Here is a 22,613-nt window from a genome sequence, read left to right as displayed (position 1 = left end):
CAGATTGTGGAGGAGTACAATTAATTGAGAAGCATGTTAATTTCTTATGAGGTAAATTAAATGCATGATACTTAGAATTGTTATTTTTGCTCAATTAAATGTAAATGATGTATGTATGATTTATATCATGTTTATGTGGATTATTAGATGTAGATGTTGTTTGCATCTTTATATGGATATGGAAACTTTTATGTGGTTATATTGTGGATTAATGTACCATTATGAGATGAGGGCATAAAAGGGAATGAATTAACTAATAAAGTTAAATCCTACTTATTTTAATGTCAGATCAACGGAACAGTTGGATGACATATTATTAAAATAATATTTGGATAGTTTATTTTGATGGTTGAATAGGACGGATTATATATATATAATTATGCCATGATATGAGCTCGAATCTCAAGATCAGTGATTAGGGTGTGTATATTACCAAGGATGTGTAGCTAAATATGGTGTAGTTGTGTGCCCTGGTAGGTCTAGGTACTCATGCCCACTATATGTGCGTTTTGCATGTTGCCTACTATTCAGGTTGAGGCAACTCTATAAGTTAGTGAGATTCCTTTAGTGTGTATATATTTATATGTGGACTATTTAATTATTATTGAATTAACTAGGATATGTGTATCGGATCTCTGTTTGGGATGTAGTAGATTAGAACTTGTTTGCGGGTCTGATCCACCACTATTTTTCAGGTGTTCGTCAGTTCCAGCCTTAGAGATTGTTCGTGCTGAGTAGAGACAGTCATTCACTCTTCCGACTCTACGTAGGACTCTTCTTCATGTTTTAGTTATTGGATTTATTTCAATTCAGTTATTTCAATTAGGATATTATTAGGGGTCTACATTATGAATTCTCGAGTTGTAGTTTAAATAATTACTAATATAAGAGGATTTTATTATGAGATTTTTAATTATTATTTATTTGAGAATTATTAAGTGAGGATTTATTATTTAGTTCCCTGATTTTTTTTAAGAAGAAGAGGCATTCATTAATCCCAATATGTGTGTGATATTTTATGGCTATTTCTAGATTACCTTGAAAGGGATTTTATTTCAATTTATTATGAATATTGGGATGTGTATTAAATATGAACAAAATGTTATCTACATCATTTAGAGATCTCACAAAAGACCTCTAATTATATTGAGTTGGTCGTATTGAATCAATTTTTTGGGTTACGTATAAATACCCACACACTTTCACAAGTGACCTCTATGAAGATTGAACCCATCCTTAAAGAGGAGGGGAGAGATTCAAGCCCTGGGCAAAAAAGTGCTCGAGTCCCTTGCCAAAGTTTTTTTTAAATAAAAATAAATAAATGGAGATCAAACCCCAGTTTCCCTTTGAGGGAGGCCAGCAGGGCTCATGGACCAGTGGTATCTTCTGATTGGAAAAGTTTCAAAACTCAAGAAATTGGAAGCCATATAGCATAAAGTTGGGGTGGTTTCCTCACGCCATTTCCAAACATGCCTTTATATTGTGTGGCTTGTCATACATACTAGATAAATTGGATACTCTCGCGTAAATTACAGCAGATGGGAATTTCTTCCTCCTCAACATGTGTATTACAAAGCTCACTGTGAGGATGAAGACCCACCTGTTTTTCATCATTTTGATTCATGGCTCTGAACTCCAACCCCAATAACACGGACAACAGATGGTTACTTGCTGGTTGGGATATTCAAACCCTTACGAGGTATCCTGCGTTGCCTTCTCTTATTTATCTTTTTTATGACTCTAAAGTCTGCTTCTACTTCCATTTATGGATACTAGGCAGTTGACAAGAATTGATTCTAAGAATGCCTTTTCTAATGGCTGTTTTTGCTCCAGGATGTTGTTTGGTTTCTTTCCTGCACAGGCCAATCAGGAGATACCATGCTACGGAAAAACTGGATAAAGCCGACACATTTGGTTACATGGAACCTTGTGATTTGCCAGGACCACATAGTCCCGGACCACCTAATAATTTCTCCCAAAAGCACCTTAGTTTATGGGACCATTTAACAATGAGGTAAAGGTAATATAGGGAGGGTCCACAACTAAAACTAAGACATCATGGTAGAAATGATTGTTTCACAAGCCTGACACTCTAGAACCACTCTTCTAATAACATTATATCAACATATTTTATTTCCTTGAAAAAGTTGCAGATTTAAAGAAAAATGTCAACACTTCAATTTGGATTTTTTCATTTGTGCAATGAAAACACACCCTTAAAGCAACAAATGAGTAATAGGACATTCATATGGATGCTGCTAACCTAAAAGTGTTTTCTGCAACACAAAAACTACTCACTGCAAACTCTGAAATGCTTGTCCAGTCTTTTCCCTGATTCTTCCCCATCTTCTTACCTACGACATCTCTCGGAACCTTGCAAGGGCCTTCTTCTGAATAAGTGTATGATAACTGTCCCCAGCCTGCACCTCGAGGCTTGGATCCGACTTCTTTTGCTGACTTCCCAGCCCTGCTCTATTATCCATGGCTTTTGCTTGGACAGGCTCTGTCATGCCACTCCCATCCTTCCCTAATCCCTGCACAGTGCACATCAAATCAATACAGAAACAACAATTGCCCAAATGCAATGTCAGAATACTGCAATACATTGAAAGAATGCCCACCGTCCAGGTGCTCACCAATATACCGTTCAAAATTCAATCGACTTGCATTACCAAATAGTAGCGAGAGACTGGAAGAATCAGAAAAAAGATATGCAAGGGCTATTAAAAATCATAATTCCCAAGCAACAATATAAATAAAAATCTAACAAAATAATGGCCTAGAAGACGTCCCACGATGCCTATTGGATTGGTGGGACACAAGGAGTGTAATCACTATTTTTATTAGGAGAGTGAGCATTTCAGTAGCATCTAATAAATAAATACTCATTTGGAATGCATTGCAGATACAGAATTGGAGATGGGACATCTATCAAAAAATTTCTAGATCCATGGTGTGATGGTCAGTTCTTATCTCAGAGATTTCACCATAGAGTCCTTAGAAGTGTTAGTCCTGATAAAGCAATACTCCTAAGCACTTTTATTGTTGACAATCACTGGGATAGTTCCAAGTTCAGTTCAGAGGTTTTGCAGTTCATTCAGAAGTTTAGTATCTTTGGAGGTTAGACCTGCTGATCCATGGGCTGGGTTGTGCTGGAATGGTGGTAGAGCTAGATGGTCACAGTTCACTCTGTTTTGGTTCTGCAGAACTCTATCCTGACCACTACAAATTTGCAGAGGAGAGGTGTCTCTCTGCCCTTGGTATGTTATTTGTGTTTTAACCATATAGAGTCTATGGATCACCTATTCTGTGAGAGTCCCTATGCTTGGGAGATTTGGTCTGGTCTTAATGACATGTTCAAGTGGAATATTCAGACGGCTGATTCCATGGTGGTGTTTGCCAACTTGCTGTTACATCAGTTTGCTGCAAAAAGTTTCAAGAATAAACTGCACAGAATGCTTTTCACTGCCACTCTCTATTTCTTTTGGAATCAGAAAAATGGTAGAGCTCATAATTCTGTACATAGGGACCCTTGTGTCTTGCTGAGGTGCATTGTTTGGGATGTCATGGATGTCTGGGGGTATGCCTCCGGGATATCATATAATTTCTTGTCTTTAGGGCTTCTTTTTGTGCAGCAAGGTTGCTTGCTTGTTATTTGGTGCACTTCTAGAGGGCCCTGTGTTTTGTGAGGGTATGCCCCTCTTTTGTATTTGTACCATATTGCATTATTAATAATATTTTCCCATCATTTAGGGGGAAAAAAAAACTCATTTGGAACTATATACAAGCGCAAGAGTAGGAATAATACCAAGCCCTCTTGCCAGCCCATGTTGCGGAGCATCTGGTTGCCAACATTACTCTCGTCAATCGCTCTGTCTGCTGCAATAACCTCATAACTCGGAACATTGCTATTAGCATCTCCAGCACCGCGACCTCCCCCAATGCCAGGGGGGAAAGGCATTGAATCCATTAAACCCCTTTTGAATGCCAAATAACGGTCTTGAAAATACAGGAATTTTGAAAACAGATTTTTCTCACAAGTTAATACAAATGTTGAGATAATTTAAAGCAAGCAATGACTATTGAGTTCATATAACTACAAAAAGCTCCACAGAAAATTTTTGTCAGATGACGCATAGCCAGGAATATATGACTAATGAAACCACAACGATTCTAATCTTTTCAAGCCATTTTATAGATACAAAAGATGCATAAAAAAAATGAGCTCATGACAAGGAAGCAAAGGAGATGCCATTCAATGTCAAATTATTAGGGAAACTTGAGTCGCCAATCCCTGGGTCGGATAGATCATCTCCAACAGAAGATGAAGAACCATATAAGCTCCTACGCTCAGCTGCACGGTCCCTATAGGTAGTCTGAGACTGTTCCTTGTGAGCTGAACCCGGCTGCAGTGGCATCTCCGAAAACCTCCTCTTACCACTCCCAGCAGCCACAGGTGGTGTATAAGAACCCAATGCAGATGCATCTGTTCTAAAGGGTATCGCAGTTGTTGGTGCATCTGTATTTGTAGCTGAAGATGAACTTGTAATGTATGCACCAGAAGACGAAGAGTGGAAGTTCCTTCCTGAAGATCCTGAATATAAAGTATCTGATCTCACCACACCTCTTCCAGAGCCCCTAATTACCCCCATTATAGTCCGTCCTGAGATGTTACCAACAGGCCTTGGCCTATCCTCAGCCTCCAACCCTACAGATTGAGTAGCAGGTGTGGTGGTTGTAAATATAGAACTGGCTGCAGTGCTCTCCTTTGTGGTCACTGCCTCGGTTTTGAACTTGCTCTTGGTGGATGGACCAGTAGAATTGGATCTTTCTTCAGCTGAAGCAGATGGCTGATTGTCATCAAGAGACACACGGGGTGCTTGCCCTTCATGACTCCGTTGCTTCCACATTGTTAGCACATTATTCATTTTCTTCTTGTTGGCCAGAATACTGCTCTTTGAAGCAAGTCTTATCTCCTTCAGCTTCTCCTTATCTTTCTTCTCTGCAGCTATTGCTGCATTGGCAGCAGCCTGGACCACATCTGGTAATGAGGCAGCCTTATCATTTGATGTTATGGTAGCAGCTGGAGCAGAGATAACTACTTTTCTATTGTTAGAGCCATCAGATGCCTTGGAAGATTCAGTTTGTTTTCCAGATGTTTTATTTTCATTCTGATCAGTGCAGGGGCCATATTGCTGAGTTTGGTGATCATATGAGTACCAGATCCCATTATTACCATCATAGTATAAACCTATAGTGCAAAAAAATGTACAAGTAAAAAAGCAACTACAATAGGAGGCATTAATATCTATAAGCTGGATCGATTTCTGAATATATTCTCTACTAGCAATAATAAGCACCATCCAGAATTTAGCAGTGAAAAATATATATGAATGGATGTTACCTCTTCCCAAGCAGCATACATTTAGAACAGATTAAAATAAATAAATAAAAATTTTAAAAACAAAAAAATTCAATTCCGATCTCCAGGTTCAACCAATTAGAGAGAGAGACCAGCAACTGCAGATTACTGCTAAAAGGTTCCAAAAATAAAAATACAGAATGGAGAACACTGAAAGGTCAAACAAAGTTGCATTAGCACAAGTGTGTTTCCAATCACAATATACGCATATAGGCACACACATATAGATGCATACATAATATGAATATATAATTCACATTGTTTGCTTTTCTAGAGCGGAAGACCACTGAGAGTGATTCCTAGATCAAAATGCAAGCTTCTTACAAAGGAAAGAAACCACAACAATAGGCCTCTAGAGATCATTCCAAAATCATAACCACAAAACCAATAAAACATGAATTTCTCTAGCCAAATTTCAAACATACTTGAAACAAACATCAGAGGATGCAATATTTATCAGGGCAAAAAATCAGGGGAATGCAAAAAGAATAATTTATTTGATCAAGAAATAGGAGCATTGGCGGTTTGTCCAGTTTAAATTCCAAATATAAAATGATCATAGCCCAAATTCTGGTGTATATATGTAATAAACAGATGTTTTGCAAATATACAATTAAAAACTATGAAACAGTTACAAAATACTCATATCAACCCCGTATCTCCCAAGTGAATTAGAAAATTAACATACTAAGTCACGGGTAAATACTCTGAGGAACTCCGAAGATATGTTCTAAATTTGCTTCAATGTTCAAAATATTGCAATTCAATTCATAACCGCAATCACTATAACACAATTGGTTGGGAAAAGGTTCAGATGTAATAACGAGTGGAGGCAGACAGACACACGTGCTCGTAGAGAGAGAGAGAGACAGAGACAATAAACCACAAGCTAACAACACTACAAGAATAAATTGGTTTCAATATTTGCTCATTGTTTAGGAATGAATGGTAGAAAGTCATGCCTCTATGTGGATAGAAGCTCCATATATTCAAGAAACCAACTTGGTATTGTAGTTAGTAACTAACTAATAAGACTAATTAGCCAAAAGATTGATGATAACAACTATTTCCCTAAACCACTCTTAACATTTACTAAGCAGTAGATATTTAAAATTTAACAGTGCAAGATTGGATAATAATTATATACCACTTAACTCTTCTACTATGACTCACTTAACTATTCTCCTTGACTTTTATCATAACCTCCCTCCTCCTTTTCCCCCCAATTTTTCAAATTCTGATTCTGCCCTTTGACATAGGTACCACCACTAAATAACTAACTAACTAAACTAACTTTTGAAAATCTAATCAAAAGCCAAAAATAAAATACAAACTCCAGCTTTTGTGATGAAATTTGTCAATGCTAAGTTCATCCTCACAACTTCTTTTACTCTAAATATCATACCATGTTGCTTTTTTCAGTTTAGAATTCTCATAGATTGAAATATACAAGTGCTCGAATTTGATGTATTAAAAGAATATGAATGAAATTATAATCATACAGTAATACGTATAGAAAATGACATCAATAAATGAACATAAAACATCCACAGAATGATATAAAACACTTTTTTTTAGAATATAAATGATATTTGCATTTAAATAATATTCTGCATTGCAAATAACATCTACGGCATATCGACATAATAATCCTTCGCAGACCCCAAAATATGAAACAGGTACCCGTAGGTCAGTTTGTTGCAGAGTTCATATTAGTCGTAAATCGGAAATTTGTCTATAGAAGGCCAACAAGTATAAAAAGGAACACCATCGACGTAATTGTTACAAGTTTTATAATTACCCTTTAAGTTGCCCCATTTGAAAAGTCGAAGCAAAAGAAATGCAATCTTTCTATAATTACCCTTTAAGTTTTCACAAATCTCATATACCGAATAATATACATATTTAAAATTAAAAGGACAACTTGGTAATTTTAAAACGAGACAATGCATTAATTGCATGTCTCCTTAAAAAGTCTTAACTGTAAAATTGGAAAACTAATATGGGACGGAGGGAGTATATAAGGGGCTCTTCAGAGACTGAATTGCACCAGAAGATCTACAAATGCAACTAAGCACTTCACAAATAATCAAACAACATTGTGTGGGTTGATGGTTGTTTGATTATTCATGAAGTGCTTAGTTGACACAAGACCAGTAGTAACAAGCTATTAAGAAGGACTCTCTCCATAAAGAATAAATTTCAAAATTATGTTGGTTGACGGCCCACACAATGTAACATATATAACATTTGCCAACAGTACTTAGAAAATGATTAAATATGTGTACTTGCCAACAGACATAGAAAATGATTAAATATCATATACGGCTTCAAGAAAATCCAAAGATAAAAACCTGTATTTCCATCATAATAGACCGCAGAAGAAGCATCATAATAATATCCAGATGCTTCATCCCACACAAAACCAGATTGCGGAGCTGAAGCATCCTTTTGAACTGCAAACTCCCCTCTGCCCTGGTCCTGCTCACCATTGGATTGTTTGTCATTTGGATTATATTCTTTTGGCGCTCATCCAACAGCATCATACTAGAAGGATCAAAAGGAGCATATTTACCAAATCAGGTTAGTCAACCACATATAGCCTATTAGCATCTGATCGGTACCCAAAAAACAAAAACAAAAAAAGGAATATAAGACAAACCACCAAGGAGAAAAAAAAGTGTGTTGTGGGTGCCTCTAGTTATACATTCCAGGAAAAAAAGTGTGTTATGGGTGCCTCTAGTTATACATTCAACGAGCTTCTTCCCAATTAGACCATTAAAAAAAGCCTACTCTCAAAATTACATGAAAGTTCAGCACAGTAGAAGGGCTACAGTGGCTCTTATGATATAAGAATTACAAAAAAGAGAGGAATAAACTATGATAAATCCAACAAGAAGCTGCAGATGTTGCTGCAACACATGTAGTGTTACTACATAAAAACACCTTTTTTTTGCCTGATAACTGAAATGTGCACACCCCATTCCATATATATTTTAACAAAAAACTTATGAGGAAAAGGGATATGATTGCTGCTGTTGTGAGATTGGAGTGGAATTAGGGAGAGGAAAAAGAAACAAAAAAGTGCCTGCCATAGATTATGGACTCGATCGCCATGAAAGACACATGTAGTTTTTACAAACAGAAAACGTTACATGAAAATCCTCAAAACAAGTGAGGAAAAACAGAGAATGAAAAACAGATATCCAAAACCTTGCTGGGGCTTTGGTTTAAATAACATTACAAAAGGTAAACAGTTCCGGAGAAGATAAGAAGGAATCTTTTCTTTTACTGTTTGATAAAGGTGTGTCGGCAGCTTTCACTGTTGATGCATAGTGTGTCGACAACTTTCGGCTACTTTTGCTTTGGGGAAAAGTAGACAAGACATTCTTCTGTCGTGTGCTGGATCAGGGTTGCAGTCGAGTGGAGAAGAGTGTCGGTTATCCTTCCATGGCATTGATGATATTATGGAGTTCATATTCATCAAGTGGAGGAGTACTGGCAGGCGATTGTGCATCTGCAATGTCCCATTCAAGATTAAGACGTTCAGCGCCATCTTTGACCCGAGAAGGGATATCAAGGGGACTGAGTCTAACGATATCTTTTAAAAACTCGGTAGCAGTCCGGACCAGTTGTTCACCATCCATCTCTGCATAGTAACAACGAATGGTAGTGATGAAGAGTCTTCGTCCATCACAACAATAAAAGATGGGTTCCTGGTGAAAATAGGATCCATCAAGGATTCTTCTAGCAGTCTCTTGTAGGTGTAAGAAACTGTGGATTTCAAAGTAATAAGGATCAAGACTGTTGGCGAGTTCCTCAGAATTTAAGAGTTTGCTATGCTCATATTCATCGTGTCCGGTGAGTGTGAGATACCATATCTGATAAGGTTGGAAGAAACGAGTTTTTTCGTAACTTCCAATGGAACTAGAAATCCGGAAGGTTAGGTGACGACTGTACTGCCACTGTTGGCTAACCTTATAAATCATAGCGCTTATCATAGCTGGAAACTGCTGATATGAATCATGAGAGGAAAAGGTAAGTTGATTAACTAATCCCCAGTCAACAGGGTCCATAGACCAGTCGAGGCCTGGAATGATAAAGAAGTCAAGTTTAAGAACATGTTTTCCATTATAAAGAGTATCAAAGGTATTGATATCTTCATGGTAAGTGGTATAATAGGTTTTTATTATATCATAATGATTTTCAATTTGTCGATAAATAAACCGAAAGATATCTGGAGGAAACATGTCTCTGGCTTTTTCAAGGAGACAAATACGGTTGATTTTGGCAAACGTATTGGAAGGAAAATCTTGTTCTCCTATCAACTGGGCAAGCTTAAGAAAACAATTTATTTGAGGAAGAGAAAAATCTTTTTCCCAGTCAATAGAAAGACAACTTTGTATGCAGAGCTGTTTAAGCTCAGTTGTCATAGCTGTTTGTTCAGCTATAAGAGCAGCAAGAGAACTCAGATGTTGTCTGAATTTTTTATTAGCACCAAGTTTATGTGCTTTCCAAACAGTATTTATTTCGTTATAAAAATTGTTTGGAAGACCAGGATCATAGAAATTGTTAATTTCTGTAATGTCTGGGTTTTTTGAAAACAATTTGTTAGAGGCTTGGCCCACATTATAGAAAACTGTTTGGGCTTCTATAAGTGTGTCATAAGCTTTAAAACAAGAACCGTTGAAGGAACGAAGCTGCTTGTGACAGTCGGTCCAATTCTCGTAGATACCAGGCTGGTGACCTGCAAACACCACAAACCATTTTTGTGGCTGTGATGGAGTTGGTTTGGAAGTTGCCTTTTTAGCAATAGTGATCCAACCATCTTTATCAGGCGTTGGCTTAGGAAACGCATCCATCTGTTAGAAGGAGGAGAGAAACATCTTTGTTAGATATTTCCGGAGGTCTGCTTAAGAAATCTGCAAGAAAATTGTTAGTTCCTTTGATATGTTCAATAGCAAAAGAATATTGAGCAATAACATTATACCATTTTAAACGACGACCGTCTAAGCAATTTCGTTTATTGATTAGAAAATCTTTAACAGCTTGGTTATCTGTTCGAATAATAAAATCTTCTGGAGCAAGATATATATGAAACCGTTTGATTGCTAATTTTATTGCCAGAAGTTCTTTTTCATAAATAATATAATTCTGTTCATTTGGTTTAAATTTTTCAGAATTATATCCACAAATTAGCTCTTCTTTTTGAAGACGTTTTGAGATGGGAGCTTTGCGAGCTCGGATCATGGGGGATGATGGAGTGTCATCAGTCCATTTTTCGTGAGGAATGGCTTTTAAGACACATCCCCAACAGAGTTCAGAAGCATCTGTTTCAAGAATAAAGGCACACATTTATTAAAATACTAAGAGAACCATAATATATTCATTCAGCTTTTGATAGCCATCAGACACAGTGTCACACACACAAAAAAACCCTAGCTACTTTTCACTATTGGAACAAAGGTAAAGGCCCGAATCAAACGAACCAAAGTTAGAACAAATCAAATGATGAGATGAACGAAAGAAAGAAACATATATAAAAGATCGATTCATGCAAAAGGAGAGAGAAGAGAGAAAGAGGATGAACATACCTTGTCACCTGAGGCGATAGCGGAGGCTACGCCCTGCGGCGTGTCGAAGCAGATTGTGTCGTTTGAAACTTGCCCTAACTTTACTTTTTTTCCATCCCCTATAGGCCTCAAAATTTGTGGCCCAAGGCAACCAATTTTTTCCATCCTCCATGGGCCTCATTAGGCCCTCTAAAATTTGAGGCCCAAGGCAACCGCCTTGGTCGCTTTGGGCCAGGGCCAGCCCTGCTAAGGCTCCGTTTTGGGGGCCGGCACCCCGGGGGGGTTATAGGTGGGTAAAGAATTTTATAAATTAGTATTTATAGAGTATATATAAATAAAGAGAAATAGATATTAATTTTTGGAATGAGATAAATTAATAAATTACACATATAGAATATAATAAAACGATTTAAGAAAAAAATATTTAATGAAACATATAAAGTATACAAGGGAAAATATATATATATAGCAAGGGAAGGAAAAAATCGGGAGGTGGGGGCCACTGTACATTAGTATTTATAGAATATATATAAATAAAGAGAAGTAGGTGGATATATATGAGATTAATATTTTTGGAATGAGGTAAATTAATAAATTACATATATAGAATATAATGAAACAAGAAAAAATTATTTAAGGAAACATATCGAGTATAGGAAAATATATTCTATATATATAATTTATTAATTTATCTCATTCAAAAAATATATTCATATTATAAAATATATATATATATATATATATATATATATATATATATATATAAAGGAAGGAAAAAATCCAGGGGGCAGAACGTGCCCCCCTCCCCGATCCTATACTGGCTCCATCTCTAGCGGTATCATGTGAATTTTACGACCCATTTAATAAACGGCTTTTGCAGGTCGTATCATTTTACATGTTTAATAAAGGGGTTATGTTCGTGTCGAGAGTTATATTGGTGATCATTTTAAATGTTTTATTGTGTTTGTGTTGAGAGATCCTGATGCCAACAGCGGAGCCCGGATTTCAATTCTGAATGGGTGTAATGCAAATAATTTAAAAAATAAAGAAAAAATAAGTAACAAGACAAATATGCTAAATCAAGAGAAGTCAAACGTTAGACCTAATACTTTCTGAGATGGCCAAGTGATTTACCCACTTGAGCTACCCTTAGATTGATGCTACATATTTCAACTTTTGTGTGCCATCAATCTTGATGATAGGATTTAGGTAGGATTGAAGAGCAAAATGCTAATGCTCAGGATAGTCTTTCTGGCATTGTGTATGCCATCAATTGAGAACAAATAAAATCTAGCATGAGAATGCTTGGCATGGAATGTACCAGGCTGTACTTGCTAATAACCACCACAGATCAACTAACAAACATGTATGTAAATGATATCAAAGTCTGGCCAAAATGTTGATGGTTCAATTCATGTGTTACACAATCTTTCTTGCTACTTCAACTATTCAATGAAAGTACTTTATTAACTGTTTATCCAGAATGTTGAAACCTATTTAAGATCTTCTCAACTCCATGCCAATCATCACAAAGAACATAGTATTTTGCTTCTCAATACACAGCAATGCAGAGTCCCCCATGTTTACGCGAACAATCACACAGCTAGATTTCACAAACTTCCTTTCCCTACCGATTTCCTCGACTTAATTGCAGTATGAATTTCAACAAAAACAATCGTAGAGAAGTAAGCATAAGAAAATCCAACGCCAAACTCTGCAAAGACCGGATAATCCTATTCTGAATCCAAGAGGTACTTGCACGACTAAATTTTACTGAACATTTCAACTAAAATGAATGCACTCTTTACAAATAATGTTACCCAATAAAAGGAAAAGGAAAAGAGAAATACAATTGTTTTCTGCATGTACAACCACAAAAATGGGAGGTGATGCTCACAACAGCAAATCAAAAGCATTTTCCAATGGAACCACTAGTAAATACCATTTTTACACATAAAATAGAGGTCCTTGGGTATGTCTCAGAACATACGGTATCCATCATCATCATCGTTCATCCGAAGATAGCATATTATTGCTGAAACAAATACAAAAAAGGATGAGAGCTCCATAGCCAGGGCTCCCCACCCAATAACGCCGGCGTGCTTTAAGATAATTGGTATAGCAATGCTGCCAATTGCTGAAGCTCCGGTCAAGAACTTAGTAGCATTTATCCAGCTGTTTCAACGGTTGTTTGGAAGTAAGAAGGTTAATATTTAATTCCATAATCAAGACAATCAGAGAGAAAGATATGATTTTATTAGTCAACTTAGAAAAAAATAATCTAACCTATTTCCAGATTCGGAAACAAAAGAAGAGGTATCCAACCCACCAAAGAACAGCAGAGGCATGGGAAGAAGCACATACATTAACGCTGCAAGATGTAAATATAGTTGTATTACCGTCAGAGAATCTATATTATCAAATAAAAATGTTATTCCAATATTATAATTGCCTAAAAGACTAGGGTGCCTACGTTGCCAAAGCAGCACCAGCTGCTATCAGAGCATACAGCTGTAAAGCGTTTGGTAAAATTATCCACAGAAGCACTTGCTTTGGCAACAGCAACATCCGGAAACTACTTTGGACAAATCTCAAATGGATAATTACAATGACCTGCCCTATAAGGGAAATATACACAGACCTCCGCAGCTCTGCTAAGTTCTGAAAGTTTTCACTTAACCCCATCTAGTTTGCACTGTTATAACAAACTGACCCCTGCCGTGAATCTCAATAATAGTCAGACATGGTCAACTCTGAAGTGGCCAAATTCCAGGCTTAAAACGACGAATAGGACCTTGAAATGTCTGTGAAGTCATTTTTACCCTCTCACTAACACCTATTTTTCTCTTACATGCCCTCTCTCTCTGTCTCTCTCTAAAACTCCTTCCTATCTCCAAGTCATGAACATACTAGAGATTTTCTTGATCAATACATCAAATATCACACAATCATCCACGAACAAGCAAAATATTTTATTGCTCAATACAAATCTAAAAAATTAACGATAAAGAAAAAATAAATAAATAAAAAGAAATCTAAGGGCTTTAATGGTGGGGTGTGTTAGAGAGATACCCACATCCTTCACTGTGTATACATTCATACATGTATATATATGAGAGTGTGTGTGTTTGTGTGCGTGTCTAGAATTTCATCTCCCTCAACAAATACATGCATAATACATATATTGAAGTTTATACATTAAGAATTAAGCCCATATCCTTCACTATTGTATACATATTTGTGTGTAATTGTGTATATATAGAATTGGGTTTCTTTCTCTACAACTACATGCATAAATATATATATACATATATATATATATAGAACTATATTAAGACTTGAAAACCAAATATATTACAATTAGGTCTCTCTCTACAAATACATCTCTTTCTTCTCCGGTCATATAACTAAGCAATCTATTTTATTAGATAATAAAAAGCAACTCAGCATGATTAATCATCTCCATAGGTATTAGGCATACAAAAGCGTGTTAAAAACAAAATTTTGAAAAGTCATGATATATTCAATCAGTTCGAGCTTGGGTATACTCAGAGAAGTCAAGACCTATCCAAGCCTCACATCTAGCATTTGAGAACTCAATTGAGAAATGTTTGCCTTCAAGTATTAACTCGAATAAATAAATAAAGAATTTCACATGAAGAAAAAAGCTTGATTTACGACCAGCAGGAAATCTACATTCTGTCTTATAAAGAATGTGGAACAATAGAAATACCCGGCCAGAATACTGTACCAGCACTCCATGCTGAGATGAATATGACGGGATTTTGATGAAAAAATTTCTGCAAGCATTATTAGAAAACAATCATCTATTTTTATTCTTTAAACTTAATATATGATTCCTGGTCTATATAGAGTATATTTTGTCGATAAAACTATTAGATCTTGAATCTAATTGTTTCAACAATCCAAAATAGTAGAAGAGTCGTATCAACACTCTTGAATTGCTTTCTTAAAAGAACTTTATAAAAGCTTGAATCAATAAGCGTGAAAATGCAAGTTCAAGTCTGCAGCCACTTGTCTTAATATTCCGCTCCCAGCACCTTGTGTAGTGTAGGTGGGACATACACCTTTTGGTGCCCTTTTGACTTAACTAAACCTCGGTGTACTAGTAAAAGACATGATATACTAGTTTATTTTTGTGTAACAAGAATTCAAAAACCAAGTAATAAAGTAACTATATTGAAGACACAGAAATTTAAAGGCCACTACTAAAGGAGTACCTTTTCATAAAATGATAAATAATAACAAAAGAGACTCAAAATGGCATTTTAACCTAAAAACAAACATCACCCTACCTGTTAGCATTGGCCACCAATTATCGTACAAAGCACATGCCTGCCACATCATGCAAGAAAAAGTAAGAAATTAATAATGCCTTTGGCAGCACAAAAGTATTCCAAAGGAATTAACAGAGAAGAATAAAACTCACCAAAACTTGCAGCACAATCCCACTAGAGACCAAAATTGCCAAGGAAGCAAGTTTCCCAGTCTCAAAGCAGGCTTTCACATGACGTGGTAAGTCTGCCATTGTCAAACTCGCCTCAGCTCAAAAGGGAAAGACTGAAATGCAGATATTATTGGGTTACATATATAACAATAACAACACCGACAATAATCACTAGATAATGACACAAGACAGGCAGATATGCAGAAAAGATGGCACATGAAAAGAAGTCATATAATAAATGCTTGGAGGATATTTCAGGAAGTTTCAGGAAGAGTAAGATCCATTTATCAAATTGTTAATCTAGCTTCCTACAAGCAATTGTAACTCCACTTGTCCCATATTTATGATCTTATGTTTTACACAGCTAGTCCTAGGTTCGCAGAAGGGAGATGGGTCTGCAAGGTTCCCAGCCAGGACAAACAATTTTACAAGTCATTGGATGTAAACAGTACTAATTTTATAGCACATAACTAAAAAAAATATTTCTATAAACAACACTAATTGATTGGGGTAAGCTTAGTATACTTATAGTCACAGAATGGAAGTGTGGGTGAATGAAGTTCAAAATCCAAAGGACGGAGAGAGAGAGAGAATATCCATATCCCAAAAGGGTAGAAAGGTACAGTGCAGCAAGATATGGTGTCAAGAAAGAAAAAAGAAGCAGCAACTGAAATAAAATCCAGTTCTTAATTTTAAGATCACTTTCTGTCATCGTAGTTGTTCAAAGGATAACAGAGATAGACTTAGATGTAAATGACCATTGCCACAGACACTTATGACAAGGTGAATGATTAAATTGATTTTAAAAAGCTGTAACATTTTGTCCAACCCCTATCACTGGGATCCAAAAGAGTCAATGCTAACCAAGCATTCGGCGTGTGATAAGAGATATTATTAACTTAACGATCATATTTTACCTTAAATATCATCTTATACCCCTAATCCAAATAAATGTCTAGAATCGAAATTTCCATCACACACAACCAAATACTTTTAGATCCCAATTGATAAATACTTGCTTAATAGCCACAACAAAAATCCCAATGAGTTTCCAAAACTAAAATATCATTACATCAACAATTGAGAATAGTTCACCCAACTGAGCTCTAATACCATCTTGTCACACCCCCGAAATCCATAAAAACCCAATATATTTCAAATTGTTAATTGTAGTCTTGAAGGAGCTCGAAACAGCTGCCTTCTAAATACGGATTAAAGAAACACAAATTATTGTTTAAGTCTTTTTCTTTAATCATGAATTTGGATAAGTTACTGCAAGTATAAGGGTTTGTGAAGTGTAATTAATTTGAAGTTAAACCACTGACAAATTTGATGTGATGGATATCTTTATTTTGAATATTTTCAAATATTCATTGGATTATGACATGTAACGGATAACTTTACTCTGAACATTCATCTGAATTAGGAGTTGTCAAATGGTATTTAACTTATTATATGATCATTAACTTCATATTTATCACACACCAAATACTTGGTTTATAATTTACCGGAAAATTTGCTCAGTTTATAGTATCAGGACGTGACATAATCCTCTCTTAATGTTCTGACGACTATAGACTGAAAAAGTCAAATAATTAAGATTTAAAAGATAAAGAAGGAATATTCATAGAGCCAAAAGGCACTACAATTTATTAAGTGCAACATATTACGGTTTATATCCAAGTTTCAGCACCATTATCAATTGTTTTCATTACCATACAAATTTTGTTAATGTCCAACACTTCCGAGGACAAAAAATCTGAAAAAAATAGTCAACCAATAATTAATAATGGAACGTCAAATATACAACCAACAAACAGTGCACTAGCAGGCATGGGGCTAACTGATGTGACAAAACTATCAAACTATGACCTTGTCGGGCACCGACACTTCATCAAATACCTTCCCCAACATGTTTGACACATCTTAAACATATCCATGTTAAAAAAATAAAATTTTAATGTTGAATGAACATTTAAACTTGTGATAACATGTAACCAACTAAGCATGAATGCTCGAGAAGTGTTTCATTTAATTTTTAATTTTTATTTTGAAAAGTAAGTATTCACTGAAAAGCACTAAAAAGGGGGGCGTAGCCCCAAACAACTGCACAAAAACTATAGTCTCAAGCTACCCACAAAACACAAAAGAATCTCCATAGTAAATGTTTCTTTTAGTTAGAAAAAAAAAATTATATATATATATATATAATTATAATAAAATCAATTTAAAGATTTAAATACAAATTATATAAAGTTTGATCAATATTTAAAAAAAGAAAACAAAAGAAGGAACATTTTATTGAAGGAGTGGACATGGGAGTAGATGAGAAGTCATTGGATTATGTTGTGTCTGATGATCTCTGTTGTGTCCTTGTTATGCCTTTTTCTATCTGACGAGATTGATCCTAATTGCATGATTTATGAGTTATATATATTTCACATTACAACCAGACAATTTTTATTTGCCATGCTATATATTAATTTCTATATAAAAACATATATTATTGCCATGTCTTAGCTGCATTTTGCTACTTCTAAGAAAATTATCATGCCAACATGTCCATGTAGTGTCAGTGTCTCGTATCCGTATATATGCTTCTTAAATATATATATATATATATATATATATATATATATATCATTTTTGAGGAACTGCATATCACTCTAGATTTCACCTTGATGACAAGGGGCGTCCTTTATGTGTCCAGAGATTTTCAACAAGCTTGTTTACAAGCCTTTTCTAGGAAATCACTCAGAGCGTCCATCTCCTTCTCTGACTCGTTCAGCTTAACCAGCAGCTCTGCGTTTTTGTCCTCGGTTATCCTCTCTGAGTCAACAGATCTTTTAAGGCCAGCTGAGAGGGATTTCATCTTTTTGTTCAAGGTCTCAATACTCTTTTAGAAAGTGAACATCCCAAATAGAGTCTGTACAAAGGCAAAGGTGTTCTGGCAAGTACAAATGTCAAATAATCAGAATGGGAAAAGATATATATAGAAGGAAGAGGAAGAAATACCTCAACAACAGCTGCTGGGAAGCGCTGATACATTTCATTGAAGGTCATCTTGTTCAGAACCTCAATATCTTTGGGGGTCCAAAGACCCCTATAGAAGGCAAATGATGTGACTGGGTCTTTGAACAAAGAGTTTGTGGGGGCAATAACTGACCCATCCTCACGACTGAACAAGGGATGCCATGGGGTCACTGTTGGTGAAGAGCCGGAGGTTCTAGCCGATTCACCCTCTGGAATGGATAGTTGAGGAGAAGGGACAGAGTTGGTAACCCTGAAAGATGTTCGGGCCCTTCGTGCTGGAGGGAGGTCACTTTGATCATGACTACCTTTAGGCATGGGTCCTTTTCACAAGCTCTTCTCTGAAACGCCAGCTCGGGCGGGAGGAGATCCTTCATCATTCTGAGAAGAACCCCCAACATTCTGAGCACCATTTGAGGAAGCTTCAGTCAAAGTGTTAGAGGGTTCATTGTTCGGCACAATAGGCTGAACTTCAGTAGAGGTTGATGCAGAGGGCCCAACGATCGGATGCTCGGTAGTGGGCCATAACCAAGACGGGTGAGGAGGCCACAATAATGGTTGGTGCAGTTGAAGGAATGGGGGTAGAACGCCTCCTCCTGCTGAAAGAAGGAATTTGGATATTCTCCATTGTGGATCCAAGGGCGTATATGTCAGAGAAGTTGTTAAAGGTGAGCAGGTCAGTGGCTGAGGGGATGTTATTCAGAACTCTCTCCTTCAGAATGTCAAGCCTGGCCCTAAAAACACTGTAAATCAATTCGTCATGATCTATTCGAAGGCAATTACAAAGAAAAGTACAGAAACGAGGAAGGCGGGATTCACAGTGGCATTCGGTAGGATGATTCTTAAATTTCTTATATTGAAGGACAGAACACTCTCCAAAGCGATCGGGATAAGGAAGGTCTAAGCAAGTGGAGTTCCCAATTTCCACTGACCCGAATTAGGTTTTGCCTCCAACCCTTTTCAAACGAGAGCTTGTCCGTACAGATAGATCGCCTCTTAATGGGAAAGAAGTGAAAATACATTTCATTGGTTCTGATTTTGGTAACTCGATAGCAAAGAAGAAGGTTAATGATATCCAGGTCAAGACCCCTATCACGATTTAAAATCAATAGGATTGATATATACATACCATTGTTACAGTAAATTGATGTCCAAATAACATCAATAGGAATGGTTGTAATTAGTTACTTTAATAATAATAATAATAATAATAATAATAATAATAATAATAAAAAGAAGAAGAAGAAGAAGAAAAAGAAGAAAGTTGTATTTATGCTATAAAGAGTCGGTTCAATTTGCCAAACTTTAAATACATACAACTCAACTCAACACCACCTTTTTCCAAACTACCGAACTTTATATAAAAAATTAAATAAAAAATACACTTATAAAAGGAATGAACACTTTTAGCCCATTGAATTCCCTTCACATTGAATTAAAGCAATCATTTCAGAAGTAAAACCATAGAGACATGGGAATGAGAAAGCGGCTATACTTTAATCTTTAAGGAACTGAAATATAAAAACGAAAAAACCTTATACTGTTACACTTATTTGCAAGCAGCTGATTTGTCCAATTCATGTCTTACACAATCTTTCTTGCTACTTCAACTTAGGCTGCAAGTTGGATTGGTTCAACCCAATCTCAACCCGAATCCGGTTGAGTTGGACCATCTCGAACTGTACCTAACACGGGTTATGGTCATAACCTAGCCCGAATATTTTCGAACGGGTTGACAAGTTGCTTTTTTTTCCCGAAAATTTATTATTAAAAAAAAAATTATATATATTATATATTTGATTATTTTTAGGACAAATCATTTTAACCTCCCCAATCGCCTCCCATTTGTATTCTCTCTGAACTCCCCCCCCCCCCCCCCCCCCATCTCTCTGTGCAACTGCAAACTACAAAATCTACAAGAATCAGAAGTTCAAAACCCATATATTTCAGTTTTATCTATCTGTCTGCAAGAATCAAAAGTTCAAACTCATTTCAGATTGTTCAAAAAATCAAAACCCAGATCTTTCAGTTTCCATCGCCCGCTGTTCAAGTTCGGGTTCGCCGTTCGCAAGCTTCAGCCGCTGTTTCTCAACTCTCAAGCTTGCCCCACTCTCTCTCTGCAACTGCTAACTTGTATGTATGGGGACGGCGGTAGAGAGAGAAAGAGAAAGAAGAGAGAGAGAGAGAGAAAAAAAAAAATGAAAAAAAAAAAAAAATTTAATTTCCTTTCGACTTATCTGTAAACTCTTTTGGTTCTAAAGTTTCTTCCAAACTCATCCTCTAGTCTCTAAAACAATATCAGCAAAATAAAGAGTTCATGTTTAATGAAAACTCTTTTGTACTTCTTTAATAAAATAATATAGAAAAAGGATGAATTAGAAAGAGAAGAGCTATAAAGAAAATAGAATTAGAAAATAAAAAAAGAAGGTAAATTAAATTTATCTAGAAAGAATAATTTTTAGGGTAAACTTCATAACGTGAATAAGAAGAGTTAGAATTAGAGAAAAAGGAAAAAGGTATATGTATTACCATGCATTATAAATAGCAAATGAATAAATAATTTGAAACTCTTTGTACTTTTAATAGGTATTTCCACTTATTCATTTTCCGTTACAAGTCACTGTGGTTATAAATCTATTTCATTGTTACCCATCTCTTCATTTTTCAAGCTCTTGGACAAGGTTGAGTTCATACCATATGAATCCTTTCCTATTCAAGACATACTACCAATTTCATTGAAGCATTTAAATCCATGTTCTGATAATTTATATATTTAATTTGATATACATAGATCATCAAGAACTATTGATTAACACTTCATCCAATTTTTTAGGTCAGAATTAATAAGCCCAACCCATTAAGAATAATTTAATATCCTTTTTATTCACCAGAACAAGTGTTTGATCAAATGTTGAAGATTAATATAACATTTATGATATTCATGTAGCTCATAATGGACATGGTTGATTCGACGTAAGCTCGGTTCGTGTTTGTTTGTAAATGAACTGAGCTTGAATAAAAATTTTAGACTAAAATTTTCAAACACCTCACTACTCGACTCTCTATGAACATGTTCGCTCAAAGGCTTGTAAAATATGTATCATACATATTATGAAAATATATATTTAGCCCACTACAAAAACCCTCAAAGCTTTTTCATATATGAAGCCCAACCCAAGTATTTTACTCCAGCATGAAAATCAAAGTTTAGAAATGCTCTCCTTTCTTCATCTAACCCTAAATTGGCCAAACCCCCATATTAGAAAATCCATGTAGTTTGAAACCTTCTTAGTTTTATTTTGGGAGTTCCCAAAAACATGGGTCCGATCGGTTCAATCGATAGATTCTTAAATTGAATTGAAATTTACGTTGAACGCTTTCAATCTACCAATCAATCAATTGGTCCCTTTTGGAAATGATTTTTTCGATTGTCATGTATTGTATTAAACTCATTTATTAATTTCATTACCTACTCCAATTGAATTGTAACCCGCTTATGACCCGACGACCCATTGGATGAGCTTTATGTGGAAAAATTTTAACCCGTTTTTTGCTCATGGGTCGTGAACCCTAATTAGTCTCTTGTAACCCAATATATAAGGGCGCTTAGGGTTTGGAGTGATGTAAGAGAGAGACTCTGAAATTCGTACAGAAACTGAGTGAGGGGCTGAAAACTTGTAATCTCCGATTTTACACATAGTGAAAACTTTCGCCGAATCCCAATCGTGGACGTAGGTTGTTGCCGAACCACATATAAATCTTTGTGTGGTGTGTTTAATTTTCTGTCGTGATTCTTCGTTCAACTTGGATTCATTGCGTTTGTCATAACAAATTGGTATCAGAGCTTTCAGTTCGAAGCAGGGATGTCGTCCAAGTTTCTGGAAATCGAGAAGTTTAACGACAAAAACAATTTCAACCTGTGGCGGGTTAGGATGCAGGCTTTGTTGGTTCAACAAGGGTTATCCAAGGTGTTGAAGGAGAAGGATGCACTGCCAGAAAATATCAAGGACAAAGATGATGTTATGGAGAAAGCACACAGTACAATTTTGTTGTGCTTGAGTAACGAGGTTCTACGAGAAGTTGTTGGAGAGACTACGGCGGATAGGCTGTGGCAGAAGTT

At 36.0% G+C, this 22,613-nt stretch overlaps 2 protein-coding genes and 1 pseudogene across 3 annotated transcripts in view; all 3 read right to left on the bottom strand.

The window, feature by feature from the left end:
- Positions 1–2,104: 2,104 nt before the first annotated feature.
- Positions 2,105–10,284, bottom strand: LOC132301800 (SUPPRESSOR OF ABI3-5-like; annotated as a pseudogene).
- A 2,463-nt stretch (positions 10,285–12,747) lies between these two features.
- The window catches only part of LOC132300893 (vacuolar protein sorting-associated protein 55 homolog), a 28,996-nt gene continuing 19,130 nt past the window's right edge, over positions 12,748–22,613 (bottom strand). For both annotated transcript variants that reach the window (XM_059798180.1, XM_059798181.1), the window contains exons 3-6: positions 15,446–15,576; positions 15,312–15,351; positions 13,282–13,366; positions 12,748–13,170 (exon numbers count right to left, since the gene is read on the bottom strand). In XM_059798180.1, coding sequence (XP_059654163.1) covers positions 12,975–13,170; positions 13,282–13,366; positions 15,312–15,351; positions 15,446–15,544 — 420 coding nt within the window. In that variant the 5' untranslated portion in view covers positions 15,545–15,576 and the 3' untranslated portion in view covers positions 12,748–12,974. The remainder of the gene's footprint in view (positions 13,171–13,281; positions 13,367–15,311; positions 15,352–15,445; positions 15,577–22,613) is intronic.
- LOC132300894 (uncharacterized) lies at positions 18,142–20,286 on the bottom strand. The gene is made up of 2 exons (XM_059798182.1): positions 18,479–20,286; positions 18,142–18,410 (listed from the first exon to the last, which is right to left on the bottom strand). The coding sequence occupies exons 1-2, from the start codon at positions 18,809–18,811 to the stop codon at positions 18,363–18,365; spliced, it is 381 nt and encodes a 126-aa protein (XP_059654165.1). The 5' UTR covers positions 18,812–20,286; the 3' UTR covers positions 18,142–18,362.

This window comes from Cornus florida, unplaced genomic scaffold (genome assembly GCF_030987335.1).
Source record: "Cornus florida cultivar Cherokee Brave unplaced genomic scaffold, ASM3098733v1 CherokeeBrave_3.0.0_Hap2_Chr03, whole genome shotgun sequence".
NCBI lineage: Eukaryota > Viridiplantae > Streptophyta > Magnoliopsida > Cornales > Cornaceae > Cornus > Cornus florida.
This window is presented reverse-complemented; position numbering and strand designations above follow the sequence as displayed.

Bases quoted from the DNA above. Each gene is read 5' to 3' on its own strand.
- LOC132300894 (XM_059798182.1), bottom strand. From the start codon at position 18,811: ATGCCTAAAGGTAGTCATGATCAAAGTGACCTCCCTCCAGCACGAAGG. The intron at 18,411-18,478 runs GTATTTCTTCCT...TGTACTTGCCAG, and splicing joins TCCCAGCAGCTGTTGTTGAG to AACACCTTTGCCTTTGTACA.